Source organism: Saccoglossus kowalevskii, chromosome 12, assembly GCF_978046115.1.
Source record: "Saccoglossus kowalevskii chromosome 12, keSacKowa6.1, whole genome shotgun sequence".
Lineage (NCBI taxonomy): Eukaryota > Metazoa > Hemichordata > Enteropneusta > Harrimaniidae > Saccoglossus > Saccoglossus kowalevskii.
Window position 1 is genome coordinate 37,885,452 of NC_140652.1, and position 16,019 is coordinate 37,901,470.

The following is a 16,019-nucleotide window of genomic DNA, read 5'->3' on the forward strand; positions in this document are numbered from 1 at the left end:
TAAAGCGGACTTGTCTGAGATTGTTTGTGGGAAAAACAAATCTTCACTCGAGATCTTTGTACTCTCGTTCGCGTAATCGCCGTTTTTTAACCGAGAAAAATACAAAATCACTGTAAACAGTGTCATATCGTCGGTTCATTCGAAATATCAAATTGACCTTTGTTTGAGTTTTATGTACAGCGGACGGTACAATGCTCTGATTTTAGGTAACAGTGATATTTGTTAGTACATCCATGTTCTCACTAACAGTCTTATTTTGCGTTAAAGTGACTGTGGTCGAATGTCATTTTTATGTCAGAAACGAATCATTGGAATGCAATTTTATGGCGGCCTTGTTACACATTCAGAACGTACAGATAGGTGTCATGTTCGGGAAAATATAACAGATAAAACTGATCCCATGCTAGTCCCTTGGTGTGGTATTAAACGCATCCTGGTCTGAGGTCGCGAAACAACGAGACCGACGGCATTTTATCTTGGACCAGCATGCACATTATTGATGAAGCCGCTATATTGGTCGTTATTGTTTGTCACCAGTTGACGCCTCCACAAAAGATTAAAGTGGCAATCGGTTAAATGCTGAATAAAGCTAATTCTAAACAGCACAACAATAACAAACGCGATGTGCTGTCAATCTCCGCCCGCGCTTCGCCTGCAAAATTTTGCATGAAGTGACAGACGACTCATCAAACTTTAGGAATAAACATTAAACTCCAATTGTTGCAGTAAAAATAACGCGAGGTGTTTTTGAATACAATTTATATACATACAAGCATATTTATATCATACACAATTTTGCTTTTGGGAGTGAACCTACCACAACGGGAAACAATCGTTCCACATTGCGTTTTTTTAATGTATGCCCTTTTTGTAATGAAATGCTTTGTCACATTAGTACAGTGTATGTAAACAAAGAATATTATTTTGACACACTTGAAGTAAAACGTCAAAGAGCGACATACTCTAAACAACGACAGTGGGTGACTTGATTACGCTTCATTGCGTTCAATATATATTTTTCGCCGGTCATTGTATTCAATCATGGTCCTACATATTTTTGTGACAACATTATTTTCTGTTAACGAGTTGAACTTGCCATATTCCATTGTATCCAGTCGATAATTATTCTCTTTCAACAACTGAAGCCGCCCACGCCCCATTGTATTTATTCGACAAGTGCTTTCTGTCAACATGTGTGTATTCTCACACACTTATTAAATGCTTTAAAGTTTCCATTAAACCACGGAAAAAACGTGCATTATTTCATTGATATTACTGTCATCCTACCGACGACCCACTTGAACTTGGCAACATCGACGCAAATCGCACGGACTAAACGCATTTATTTATTATTCATTGTCTGTTTCTGTCCTATAGACAGGTCGTGAGACTGCTATCTCTATTCTGTGAAGACATTCACATTGACCGCGTTTGGACACACATTCAGGATGTGTTTTATACACCTTCGTGAGACTCCATCCGTTTGCTGACTTCGCTGTAGTTAGTTTTTTTCTTGTCATCTCAAGATTATTGCAAGTTTACAATTATCAAAACGCTTACATTGTTGGTTTAACCATTTAGCTCCATGGTTTAACCCCGCGTTTAACCGGATGCGTGTCACACAATTCTCGATGAATGGAGACACCGGGATTTCACACCTAGAGTCAGCTTCACCTCCATCCCAACCGACCTCGTGATTTAGACAAAACATATTGACTCAGTTCTAGTAGGAATTACATATAATTCCCTCACTTTAATACTTGAAGATGCAATTCAGAATTTCCATGTAACAGCCAAAAACCTGAACACAGTCGCCCGACCGTGAATAAAGGCAATCGATTTATAGCATGTCGGGGCTATCGACGATTTCGGGTACTGGACATCTCGACCCCCAAAAATATCGACCCATTTTTCGCTGGACATCTCGACCCACCTACACCTATAGCCGAAACAAAGTTAGATTGAACATTCAGTTGTGATACATGTCAAAACAATCGCTGCCAGTGATATATTTCGGGAATAAAAAAACAACAAAATAAATGCAATCAAAGGCGCCGACCACGCGCCTTGGAAATAAATAGAACACGTTGTGACACAGTCTCACCAGCCTCTTTCGCTCATGCAAACGCACAGACACGCGTGCTATTTTCGTATATTGAATATGATGGCAAGGGAAAAGAAACACCGGAAAAGACAAGTTTAAATCATGTTTGTATTGACACAACAAGAAAGCAACAGTCTACCAGTGAATGCGTATCAATCATCAAACTAAACATTCTTGACTCAAATTAATGAATTGGAAATACATTAACCATGGTCAATTATCATACACAAAAAACACACAATAACAAGAAATACAGATATAAAGAATAAAATAAAATGTTAAAACAGATAACACTAACAACTATTAGGTATTACATTGTAATATGTTAATAATTATGTTAATATACATGAAGCGGACTGTGGCGTTTATGTACTTTCGTTGTTCATTTCACAGCACGCAACCCTTGAACATTTTTTGAATTGATCCATTGCACTAGATTGCTCTCTGTAGCCGGTGTTTCAAATCAATAGATGTCGATCAACTTTGAACTAGATAGAGGTTTGCGTCGCCACATTGAGATAAGGGTCGCCTCGATGCGAAGGGTCGAGATGTCCAGGGTGTCTGTGTCGAGATGACCAATTTGGGACGAAGTGTCTTGGGTCGAGATGTCTAGAAATCGGCGATTTCAATGAATATAGATTTAGAATATCAATACATGTCAACACTCGCCACAAGAAAATATGCCGCTAAGACATCGGAGGCGAGGACTTATTTTTATTATTTCACATAGTTCCGATTGATCTAGCGGCCAGACTCGCTCGCACTGGCTTAGTGTAGTCTCGTAGACATTCAACATTTCGCTACATTTCAACACATGTAACTTGAAAACAAGTGGGTAGGACATCGGACTTAATTTTATTTCACACAATGCCGATGTAGCTAGCACTCGCAAGTACATACAAATCGCCACTAGCAACTGCTACTAGTATTTTTAGCGCTAGCAACTGCCATTTTCGAGCGCTCGCAAATGACACTTTCGAGCGCTCGCAACTGACACATTTTGCTACTTGCTACTCGCAACTCACCACTCGCAACTGGCGTATTTATGCAACCTTACATACCTCTGCTGCCAGAGAAATAGAGACGCAAACACATGCATACATAGCAGTCAGTCAAAACATAATTTCTATTTTTTGGACTTTGTTTGAACAAGAACTGGAAAATAACTGAAATAAAAAGTATACACATATAGGAAGAAATAATAACATATTCAAATACTGAATATTTTATTTATTATTTATTTTTATTTAAATAAATTACATATAGCACAATCAGGGTATTTTTTGGCAAATTAGAATAGCACACATTAAATTGAATCCATACAAACGCAAAATTTGTAAAAACTTTCTCAAGTACAAAAATTATGTATGCCCCCCTCCCCCTCCAAAGGGCACACACCATGGCACTCAATTTGGCACAAAAATAAGTGTTTATCAATTGTTAGAGATTATAAAAATATGGATAAATTATTTTACATAATAAAAATATTTTTGACAATTATGAATGAAAAACTCTGGGGGGCAAATTGATAAACATTTGTGGTAACAAAGTATGAATAAACAAACAGGCAATCCTTTCATACTTACTTTAGTGTAATACACTTAACAAATGAATTCAAAATTTACACAAAAAAACATACACATGGTTCACCACTTTTTAAGCATATTCATTGACATTTAGACATATATTTGTTTAATTTCCTGTTCCTAGTAATTTTGATGTATCATAATTGAGATCGCTGTCCTCAGTAATTTTGACATGTCATAATTGTGTCCTCAGTAATTTTGACATGTGTCATAATTACGTCAGTAATTTTGATGTGTGTCATAATTGTGTCCTCAGTAATTTTGACATGTGTCATAATTGAGATCACTGTCCTCAGTAATTTTGACATGTGTCATAATTACGTCCTCGGTAATTTTGACATGTGTCATAATTGTGTCCTCAGTAATTTTGACATGTGTCATAATTGAGATCACTGTCCTCAGTAATTTTTACATGTGTCATAATTACGTCCTCGGTAATTTTGACATGTGTCATAATTGAGATCGCTATCCTCAGTAATTTTTACATGTGTTATATTTGAAATCGCTATCCTCAGTAATTTTGACATGTGTCATAATTGAGATCGCTATCCTCAGTAATTTTTACATGTGTTATATTTGAAATCGCTATCCTCAGTAATTTTGACATGTGTCATAATTGAGATCGCTATCCTCAGTAATTTTACATGTGTTATATTTGAGTTCACTGTCCTCAGTAATTTTGACATGCCATAATTGTGATCGCTGTCCTCAGTAATTTTGACATGTGTTATATTTGAGATCGCTGTCCTCAGTAATTTTGACATGCCATATTTGAGATCGCTATCCTCAGTAATTTTACATGTGTTATATTCGAGTTCGCTGTCCTCAGTAATTTTGACATGCCATATTTGAGATCGCTATCCGCAGTAATTTTACATGTGTTATATTTGAGTTCACTGTCCTCAGTAATTTTGACATACCATAATTGTGATCACTGTCCTCAGTAATTTTGATATGTGTTATATTTGAGATCGCTATCCTCAGTAATTTTGACATGTGTCAAATTGTGATCGCTGTCCTCAGTAATTTTGATATGTGTTACATTTGAGATCGCTGTCCTCAGTAATTTTGACATGTGTCAAATTGTGATTGCTGTCCTCAGTAATTTTGACATAATTGTGAACACTGCCCTCACTGCCTGGATAATTATAGTATTATAATGGTATGTTTCATGTGCATATTTTGACAGAAACTTGGAAGCAACAAGACACAATTTTGGCAATATTTGTGTTAAATTGTTTTAGATGTTGAAATCCCAGACTTTGCATTTATTGTCATAGGAAGCACTGACAATCTTTGTCTCATCAAAGTGGATGGCATTGACTTGACTGGAATGTCCACTCAAAGTGTGTAGACTCTTCTCTCTGAAAATGAAAAAAATATAACCTGCTATAAGCCAATCAGGAAACAGAAAATTCATTTAATATGAACATACCTAGTAAAAATGTCTGACGAGCATCACATGACAAATATTGTAAACTGAATCAACCAATGAGCATGTTACATTACCTGACAATCATGTAACCATCACATGATGACCACATGTACTTACTTGTTGATATCCCAATATTTAACCATACCATCTTGCCCAGCACTCACTATGATTCCTTCAGGTTTCTCTGGTTCTGCCATTTTCAATTCTAATGTCTCAATTCTAGGTCAAATTAAAGTGATTGAAATTAAAATTAAACAAAGTGAACAAATATTTGATCTCTCACTCACTCACTCACTCACTCACTCACTCACTCATGCATACAATTTAAAGGTTTTTTCGTTAGTTCCATGTGATTTGGCTACATTGAAAATAGCAACATGTGTGATAGAATGATCTCAAAACAAGTCATATATGATTGGCTGCTCTAAATAAGACATCATGTGTTTTGGGTTTATCATCAGTTTAATCAAGGCGCCCTCTAGTGGTGATTTACCTTTTTTCATGTTCCTGGAAAGTCCGAACACAACTTGCTGCTGGCTCTCCTAGTTTCCAAAGCGAAAGCACCTCTCCTACAGCACATGCAAAATAGCCTTTGTGGTAACTAAGTGCCATGATGGAGGTTGTCTGACTTGCCCAGATCACTCTGGTATGTCTGCCAGTCTCCACACTCCATACACGAATACTCTAATAACAACCATAATATAAATAGTAAAGGGTTTGTAAACGTTCAATACGGAGTGGTTCAATTGTAGAAACAAATGACTAAAGTTATTAGACATGAAAGAAAAGTCATCAAACCATAACCAAACACTCAAACACTTGCATTAAGTTTTGTTTTTATCTACTTACCCTATCAGCTGAGCCAGTCAACACTATTTTACAGTCATCGTCCATGTCAATGCAGAATACAGCCTGTGTATGTCCACGCAATGTATGTAACAATTGACAACGACTAATATCCCACAATTTGGCCTGACAATGAGATTAGAAATATATTTGAAATCAAAGAAAGCTTAGAAAGAACTCCCGTGTGCTGAGAGTATTGAAGACACATTAAAAATTAATTCAAAATTACCTGTACATGAGATATTGATAGAAAAGCTGAAAACTAATTATGTACATCAGGTAACTAATATGAACAGAACAGAACAAAAAAATTATGAATTATTATGCTAATTAGAGAATTAATATGAACAAATTTTAACCCAAAATTAATCAGGCCTGTCTATTGTCCTAGAGCATTTATGTACCAAGTTTTATTCAAATGTGATGATCAGTAATTGAGATATCAGTGTTAATTAATTATGTTAATTAGGTGATTAATAAGCATAAATATTTACCAAAAACTAATTGGGTTTCTGCATAGTTCTCTTTAAAAGTTTCATTAAAATCCAATTTGTGGTTCTTTATATATCAGTGGAACATTATGCAAATTAGGTAATTAATATCCAATTAAAACTAATTAGGTCTCTGCATAATCCTAGAAGATCTATGTAGCAAGTCTCATTGAAATATGATGATTACTACTTGATATATCAAAAGCTGAAAATTAATTAATTATGCAAATTAGATAATTAATATGTACTCATATTACCCTAAAAACTATCAGGTTTGTGCAGTGTCCTATGACATCTATGTACCAAGTGTCATTGAAATGTGATGATTACTACTTGAAATATCAAAAGCTGAAAATTAATTAATTATGCAAATTAGCTAATTAATATATACTGATATTAGCCTAAAACTATCAGGTCTGTGCAGTGTCCTATGATGTCTATGTACCAAATTTCATTGAAATGTGATGATTACTACTTGAAATATCAGAAGCTGAAAATTAATTAATTATGCAAATTAGGTAATTAATATGTACTCGTATTACCTTAAAAACTATCAGGTCTGTGCAGTGTCCTATGACATCTATGTACCAAATTTCATTGAAATGTGATGATTACTACTTGATATATCAAAAGCTGAAAATTAATTAATTATGCAAATTAGCTAATTAATATATACTGATATTACCCAAAAAACTATCAGGTCAGTGCAGTGTCCTATGACATCTATGTACCAAGTGTCATTGAAATGTGATGATTACTACTTGAAATATCAAAAGCTGAAAATTAATTAATTATGCAAATTAGGTAATTAATATGTACTCATATTACCTTAAAAACTATCAGGTCTGTGCAGTGTCTTATGACATCTATGTACCAAATTTCATTGAAATGTGATGATTACTACTTGAAATATCAAAAGCTGAAAATTAATTAATTATGCAAATTAGGTAATTAATATGTACTCATATTACCCTAAAAACTATCAGGTCTGTGCAGTGTCCTATGACATCTATGTACCAAGTTTCATTGAAATGTGACAATTACTACTTGAAATATCAAAAGCTGAAAATTAATTAATTATGCTAATTAGGTAATTAATATCTACTGATATTACCCTAAAAACTTTCAGGTTTGTGCAGTGTCCTATGACATCTATGTACCAAGTTTTATTGAAATGTGATGATTAATACTTGAGATATCAGTGGAAAAGCCGAAAATTGATTAATCATTATGCAAATTAGGTAATTAATATTGCACAGATTTTTACCCAAAACTAATCAAATCTGCGCAGTTTCATCAAAAACTGATGTATGGTTCTTGAGATATCAGTGGAACAGACGGACACACACACACATACACACACACATACAGACACACTAACTGCAAAGACTCCCTTTTTGTGCTTCGCACACGGGAGTCAAAAAACCACTACAAATTATTACCAGTACTATCAATAATTTTGTTTCTTTTTGGTACAAGGTAATTTCTAATAGACAATAAACATGGCAGAATTTTATGATACCAAGATAATAATATCCTGGAATGATATAATAATAATAATAATAATATTATAATAATAATAATAATAATAATAATATCCTGGAATGACAGTGTTTGGGGTTTATTAGTCTGAGAGTGATAATGACTTTCTTAAAATTTATTCTTCTTAAAATTAGTATGTAATCACAGCAAAGTAATGAACTTACAGTTCTGTCTTGTGAAGCTGATGCTAATAAGTTTTGTTTTCTCACAATTGCCCACACCGCACCCTCATGGCCAAACAATGTACGAACACAAGATCCTTTCCGCAGATTCCAAACTTTTATTGTACAGTCATATGAACCACTGATCAGAAGATTGCGTGTGAAAAATCGCAGACACCAGACACCTTTCTGGAAGATCAACAAAGATGAGATTAAGTTAATTTTATTGATGAGCCAATGTGAATCGGCGCCGGAGATTGGATGGTACGAAGACCCTTCAATTTGCATCAAATATGCTTTGTTACAACATCATTGGCTGAGAGTCACCTGATCGGAGCATGACCTGGGTCACAGAACCATATTTGTCCGTATTATCAACAGGACTTTACGAAAGAACCACACCCACATTTTCAACCATTTTTAGCATGGAAGTTGCCAACAAATGTCGGAAAACTCATGAATTTTATGGATTTGAATAAAATAAAGCTAGCGATTGGTAAGAATGGTTATTAATATATCCCCCGATGGATTTTTATTTTTTTTAGATTTCAAGGTAAGAAATGGATAGTTGAAGTTGCATCAATTTCAAGGTGGCTGTTTCACCATGACAACTCTAGCTCTGTTGTAGTTTTGCGATGTAAAATAAAAAAAAAAAACATAATAAATAGTACTTGTTTAATTATTTGGGTATACAGCCCACAAATTACGGGACATGATCCCCATGCCTCGGCTGATTGTGTTGATTGACGGACGTCAGGACCATATGGAGAAACCAACAGGGATCGATATTCCAAACAAATTATTGAGCCACGGTCGGTAGACATTCCAAACAAACGAAATTATTAACCAAAGACGAGATTTTTCTAGATATTTACAAACATACTGTCATACCAAATATATGCAAAATTGATAAATGCACAAAGAGGTGCATTAGGTTTTATTTTAGGCTTAGAAATATTTTCTTTCACTCCATGCTTCATGGTCCTTTGGCTTGTCTTCTCCTTAGGGGAAAACAACAATAATTATACAAATCGTAAACACAAAAAGGAAACCCAGACAACCATGTCGTACTTCTGTTGAAATACATTTTGTAGCAGTGCGTCATGTCGGAATATTGTTTAAAATAAAATACTCAATCCCAGCCAAATCTAGGTCAAAGGGTCAGATTGTGTGCATATAATTATAGATAGTTGAAACAAAAAGTTCAACATCTATGAACACCAGAAAGACAATTATAAGTCAATGTGAACCACCAAAATTTTTTAGTAGTCCCATGGTAGTCTGAATTTTAAATGAGAGCGAACAATCAAGTGGGCGGTGTTATTTCTGGGTTTGCGCAGTCGAAAATAAAACGGAAATTGTCTGGTCAAATTCAACAAGCGGTTGCAAAAGCAGCGAAAAAAAAAAACGATTGAAAAGAGGTAGTGGGTGGGAGGTTGGGTGCATGAGTACTGTACTTCTTTGTTCGATGAAGCGATGCTGATGCCACATTGTCGCCATAATGAGGCCACAATGATGCGATGCTGAAGCGAAGCTAATGCTGAAGTGTAGCCAAAGCATTCACGATAATTGTACTGTAACATCAAACATGCCGAAAACCAAAACGTTGAGAACAGATTTAGCGAACTTCTTTGTGTGTGGTCCGGTCAATCCCTGAGGGAAGTCATGTTTGTTTTTTATTATTAGAGGATGCTTATGCGCGTAATCGTTTCATATTTGGAATTCACGTTTCCTAATATGGTAGGATGAAAATACCTAGTGCAATACCGCAAAATTACGGCACACTGTAACTTATGGCATTACGGTGACAGATGTATAATAATTTATATCCTTATGTTACCATAGTAATTAATTTGTTAGCTATTTAAAATTTCACAAGAAGAAACCTACCGAATGACCTTTCAGTGTTTGTATTAAGTTTCCACTTTTGGCATCCCATATTTTGATTGTTGTATCCTTACTTCCACTTGCCATCCTTCTACCATCAAAGGTTATAGACAAGACTCTGAAAATAATCAACATATATTAAAAAACTTTTACATCCATCATGAACTTTACCATTGCAAAAATATTTAAAATTGTCACTCCAATTAATGTTCCATGTTCACTGGTTCACTGCCAGGAATATTAATTCCCAGTCTCCCCAGGAATGTTCCTGACTTTATAACTTCAGAGCCTAAATTCCAAGAAAGTGGTTCATATTTCAGCTTAAACAACCCAAGTGAAATGTTCCCTAACTCAAAAGCAAATTCTCACAAGAAATAAAACAATATATTCCAGAACATTGATATCAGCTTTGCTGACAATTATCAACTAACTTTTAATTTGACTATTAATTACTATAATTAGTATTAATTACTATAAATCAGAATGTACATGTATTAATTACTATAATCAGTATGTACATGTATTAATTACTATAATCAGAATGTACATGTATTAATTACTATAATCAGTATGTACATGTATTAATTACTATAATCAGTATGTACATGTATTAATTACTATAATCAGTATGTACATGTATAAACTACTATAATCAGTATGTACATGTATTAACTACTATAATCAGTATGTACATGTATTAACTACTATAATCAGTATGTACATGTATTAATTACTATAATCAGTATGTACATGTATTAATTACTATAATCAGTATGTACATGTATTAATTACTATAATCAGTATGTACATGTATTAATTACTATAATCAGTATGTACATGTATTAATTACTATAATCAGTATGTACATGTATTAATTACTATAATCAGTATGTACATGTATTAATTACTATAATCAGAATGTACATGTATTAATTACTATAATCAGTATGTGCATATATTAATTACTATAATCAGTATGTACATGTATTAATTACTATAATCAGTATGTACATGTATTAATTACTATAATCAGTATGTACATGTATTAATTACTATAATCAGTATGTACATGTATTAATTACTATAATCAGTATGTACATGTATTAATTACTATAATCAGTATGTACATGTATTAACTACTATAATCAGTTTTTACATGTATTAATTACTATAATCAGAATGTACATGTATTAATTACTATAATCAGTATGTACATGTATTAATTACTATAATCAGTATGTACATGTATTAATTACTATAATCAGTAGGTACATGTATTAATTACTATAATCAGTAGGTACATGTATTAATTACTATAATCAGTAGGTACATGTATTAATTACTATAATCAGTATGTACATGTATTAACTACTATAATCAGTATGTACATGTATTAATTACTATAATCAGTATGTACATGTATTAATTACTATAGTCAGTATGTACATGTATTAATTACTATAGTCAATATGTACATGTATTAATTACTATAATCAGTATGTACATGTATTAATTACTATAATCAGTATGTACATGTATTAATTACTATAATCAGTATGTACATGTATTAATTACTATAATCAGTATGTACATGTATTAATTACTATAATCAGTATGTACATGTATTAATTACTATAATCAGTATGTACATGTATTAATTACTATAATCAGTATGTACATGTATTAATTACTATAATCAGTATGTACATGTATTAATTACTATAATCAGTATGTACATGTATTAATTACTATAATCAGAATGTACATGTATTAATTACTATAATCAGTATGTACATGTATTAATTACTATAATCAGTATGTACATGTATTAATTACTATAATCAGAATGTACATGTATTAATTACTATAATCAGTATGTACATGTATTAATTACTATAATCAGTATGTACATGTATTAATTACTATAATCAGTATGTACATGTATTAATTACTATAATCAGTATGTACATGTATTAATTACTATAATCAGAATGTACATGTATTAATTACTATAATCAGTATGTACATGTATTAATTACTATAATCAGTATGTACATGTATTAATTACTATAATCAGTATGTACATGTATTAATTACTATAATCAGAATGTACATGTATTAATTACTATAATCAGTATGTACATGTATTAATTACTATAATCAGTATGTACATGTATTAATTACTATAATCAGTATGTACATGTATTAACTACTATAATCAGTATGTACATGCATTAATTACTATAATCAGTATGTACATGTATTAATTACTATAATCAGTATGTACATGTATTAATTACTATAATCAGTATGTACATGTATTAATTACTATAATCAGTATGTACATGTATTAATTACTATACCGGTAATCAGTATGTACATGTATTAATTACTATAATTAGTATGTATACATGTATGACCTCAAAATCAAAAATCAAGATTTGGGGGCATTGTGTTTATTTGAGAAAAATTTGGTCACAACTAATGACCTATGACATTGACGTCTAACAATTTGGTCCCTATTAATGACCTATGACATTGACCTCTCTAACAATTTGGTCACTATTAATGACCTATGACATTGCCTTTTCTAACAATTTGGTCACTACTGACCTATGACAATGACCTTTCTAACAATTTGGTCACTACTAATGACCTATGACATTGACCTTTCTAACAATTTGGTCACTACTAATGACCTATGACATTGACATCTCTAACAATTTGGTCACTACAAATGACCTATGACAATGTCCTCGCTAATGTTTTGGTCACAACTAATGACCTATGACATTGACCTCTCTAACAATTTGGTCACTACTAATGACCTACGATATTGACATCTCTAACAATTTGGTCACTACTAATGACCTATGGCAATGTCCTCGCTAATGTTTTGGTCACAACTAATGACATATGACAATGACCTTTCTAACAATTTGGTCACTATTAATGACCTGTGACAATGACCTTTCTAACAATTTGGTCACTATTAATGACCTATGACACCCCTTCTAACGAGTTGGTCACAACTAATGACCTATGACATTGACCTATCTAACAATTTGGTCACAACTAATGACCTATGACATTGACCTTTCTAACAATTTGATCACTAGTAATGACCTATGACATCACCCCTTCTAACAATTTGATCACTAGTAATGACCTATGACATCACCCCTTCTAACAATTTGGTCACAACTAATGACCTATGACATTGACCTTTCTAACAATTTGATCACCAGTAATGACCTATGACAATGACCTTTCTAACAATTTGGTCACTATTAATGACCTATGACACCCCTTCTAACGAGTTGGTCACAACTAATGACCTATGACATTGACCTTTCTAACAATTTGGTCACAACTAATGACCTATGACATTGACCTCTCTAACAATTTGATCACTAGTAATGACCTATATCATCACCCCTTCTAACAATTTGGTCACTATTAATGACCTATGACAATAACCTTTCTAACAATTTGATAACTAATGACCTATGACATCACCCCTTCTAACAATTTGGTCACAACTAATGACCTATCACAATGACCTTTCTAACAATTTGGTCACTATTAATGACCTATGACAATGACCTCTCTAACAATTTGATCACTAGTAATGACCTATGACATCACCTTTCTAACAATTCGGTCACAACTAATGACCTATGACATTGACCTCTCTAACAATTTGGTCACTATTAATGACCTATGGCATTGACCTCTCTAACAATTTGGTCACTATTAATGACCTATGACAATGACCTTTCTAACAATTTGGTCACTATTAATGACCTATGACAATGACCTTTCTAACAATTTGATCACTAGTAATGACCTATGACAATGACCTTTCTAACAATTTGATAACTAATGACCTATGACATCACCCCTTCTAACAATTTGGTCACAACTAATGACCTATCACAATGACCTTTCTAACAATTTGGTCACTATTAATGACCTATGACAATGACCTCTCTAACAATTTGATCACTAGTAATGACCTATGACATCACCTTTCTAACAATTCGGTCACAACTAATGACCTATGACATTGACCTCTCTAACAATTTGGTCACTATTAATGACCTATGGCATTGACCTCTCTAACAATTTGGTCACTATTAATGACCTATGACAATGACCTTTCTAACAATTTGGTCACTATTAATGACCTATGACAATGACCTTTCTAACAATTTGATCACTAGTAATGACCTATGACAATGACCTTTCTAACAATTTGATCACTAGTAATGACCTATCACAATGACCTCTCTAACAATTTGGTCACTATTAATGACCTATCACAATGACCTCTCTAACAATTTGGTCACTATTAATGACCTATCACAATGACCTCTCTAACAATTTGGTCACTATTAATGACCTATGACAATGACCTTTCTAACAATTTGATCACTAGTAATGACCTATGACATCACCCCTTCTAACAATTTGGTCAATACTAATGACCTATGACATTGACCTCTCTAACAATTTGGTCACTATTAATGACCTATGACAATGACCTTTCTAACAATTTGATCACTAGTAATGACCTATGACGACACCCCTTCTAACGATTTGGTCACAATTAATGACATATGACATTGACGTCTCTAACAATTTGGTCACTATTAATGACCTATGACATTGCCTTTTCTAACAATTTGGTCTCTACTAATGACCTATGACAATGACCTTTCTAACAATTTGGTCACTACTAATGACCTATGACATTGACCTTTCTAACAATTTGGTCACTACTAATGACCTATGACATTTACCTTTCTAACAATTTTGTCACTACTAATGACCTATGACATTGATCATTCTAACAATTTGGTCACTACTAATGACCTATGACAATGTTCTCGCTAATGTTTTGGTCATAACTATTAACCTATGACAATGACCTTTCTAACAATTTGGTCACTATTAATGACCTGTGACAATGACCTTTCTAACAATTTGATCACTAGTAATGACATATGACATCACCCCTTCTAACGATTTGGTCACTATTAATGACCTATGACAATGACCTTTCTAACAATTTGATCACTAGTAATGACATATGACATCACCCCTTCTAACGATTTGGTCACTACTAATGACCTATCACAATGACCTTTCTAACAATTTGGTCACTATTAATGACCTATATGACATTGACCTTTCTAACAATTTTGTCACTACTAATGACCTATGACATTGATCATTCTAACAATTTGGTCACTACTAATGACCTATGACAATGTTCTCGCTAATGTTTTGGTCACAACTAATGACCTATGACATCACCTTTCTAACAATTTGGTCACTATTAATGACCTATGACAATGACCTTTCTAACAATTTGATCACTAGTAATGACCTATGACATCACCCCTTCTAACAATTTGGTCACAACTAATGACCTATGACATTGACCTCTCTAACAATTTGGTCACTACTAATGACCTATGACATTGCCTTTTCTAACAATTTGGTCACTACTAATGACCTATGACAATGACCTTTCTAACAATTTGGTCACTACTAATGACCTATGACAATGACCTTTCTAACAATTTGGTCACTATTAATGACCTATGACAATGACCTTTCTAACAATTTGGTCACTCTGAATGACCTATGACATTGACCTTTCTAACAATTTGGTCACTATTAATGACCTATGACATTGACCTTTCTAACAATTTGGTCACTGTTAATGACCTATGACATCACCCCTTCTAACGATTTGGTCACAACTAATGACATATGGCATTGACCTCTCTAACAATTTGGTCACTATTAATGACCTATGACAATGACCTTTCTAACAATTTGATCACTACTAATGACCTATGACATCACCCCTTCTAACAATTTGGTCACAACTAATGACCTATGACATTGACGTCTCTAACAATTTGGTCACTATTAATGACCTATGACATTGCC

The 16,019-nt window shown here is 33.3% G+C and overlaps 1 protein-coding gene across 1 annotated transcript in view; it reads right to left on the bottom strand.

Moving 5' to 3' along the window:
- Positions 1-3,293: 3,293 nt before the first annotated feature.
- Positions 3,294-16,019, bottom strand: part of LOC100378122 (uncharacterized) — a 42,994-nt gene continuing 30,268 nt past the window's right edge. Inside the window, exons 10-15 of the mRNA XM_078010774.2 lie at positions 10,056-10,170; positions 8,169-8,354; positions 5,975-6,097; positions 5,619-5,809; positions 5,243-5,344; positions 3,294-5,054 (exon numbers count right to left, since the gene is read on the bottom strand). Coding sequence (XP_077866900.1) covers positions 4,931-5,054; positions 5,243-5,344; positions 5,619-5,809; positions 5,975-6,097; positions 8,169-8,354; positions 10,056-10,170 — 841 coding nt within the window. The 3' untranslated portion in view covers positions 3,294-4,930. The remainder of the gene's footprint in view (positions 5,055-5,242; positions 5,345-5,618; positions 5,810-5,974; positions 6,098-8,168; positions 8,355-10,055; positions 10,171-16,019) is intronic.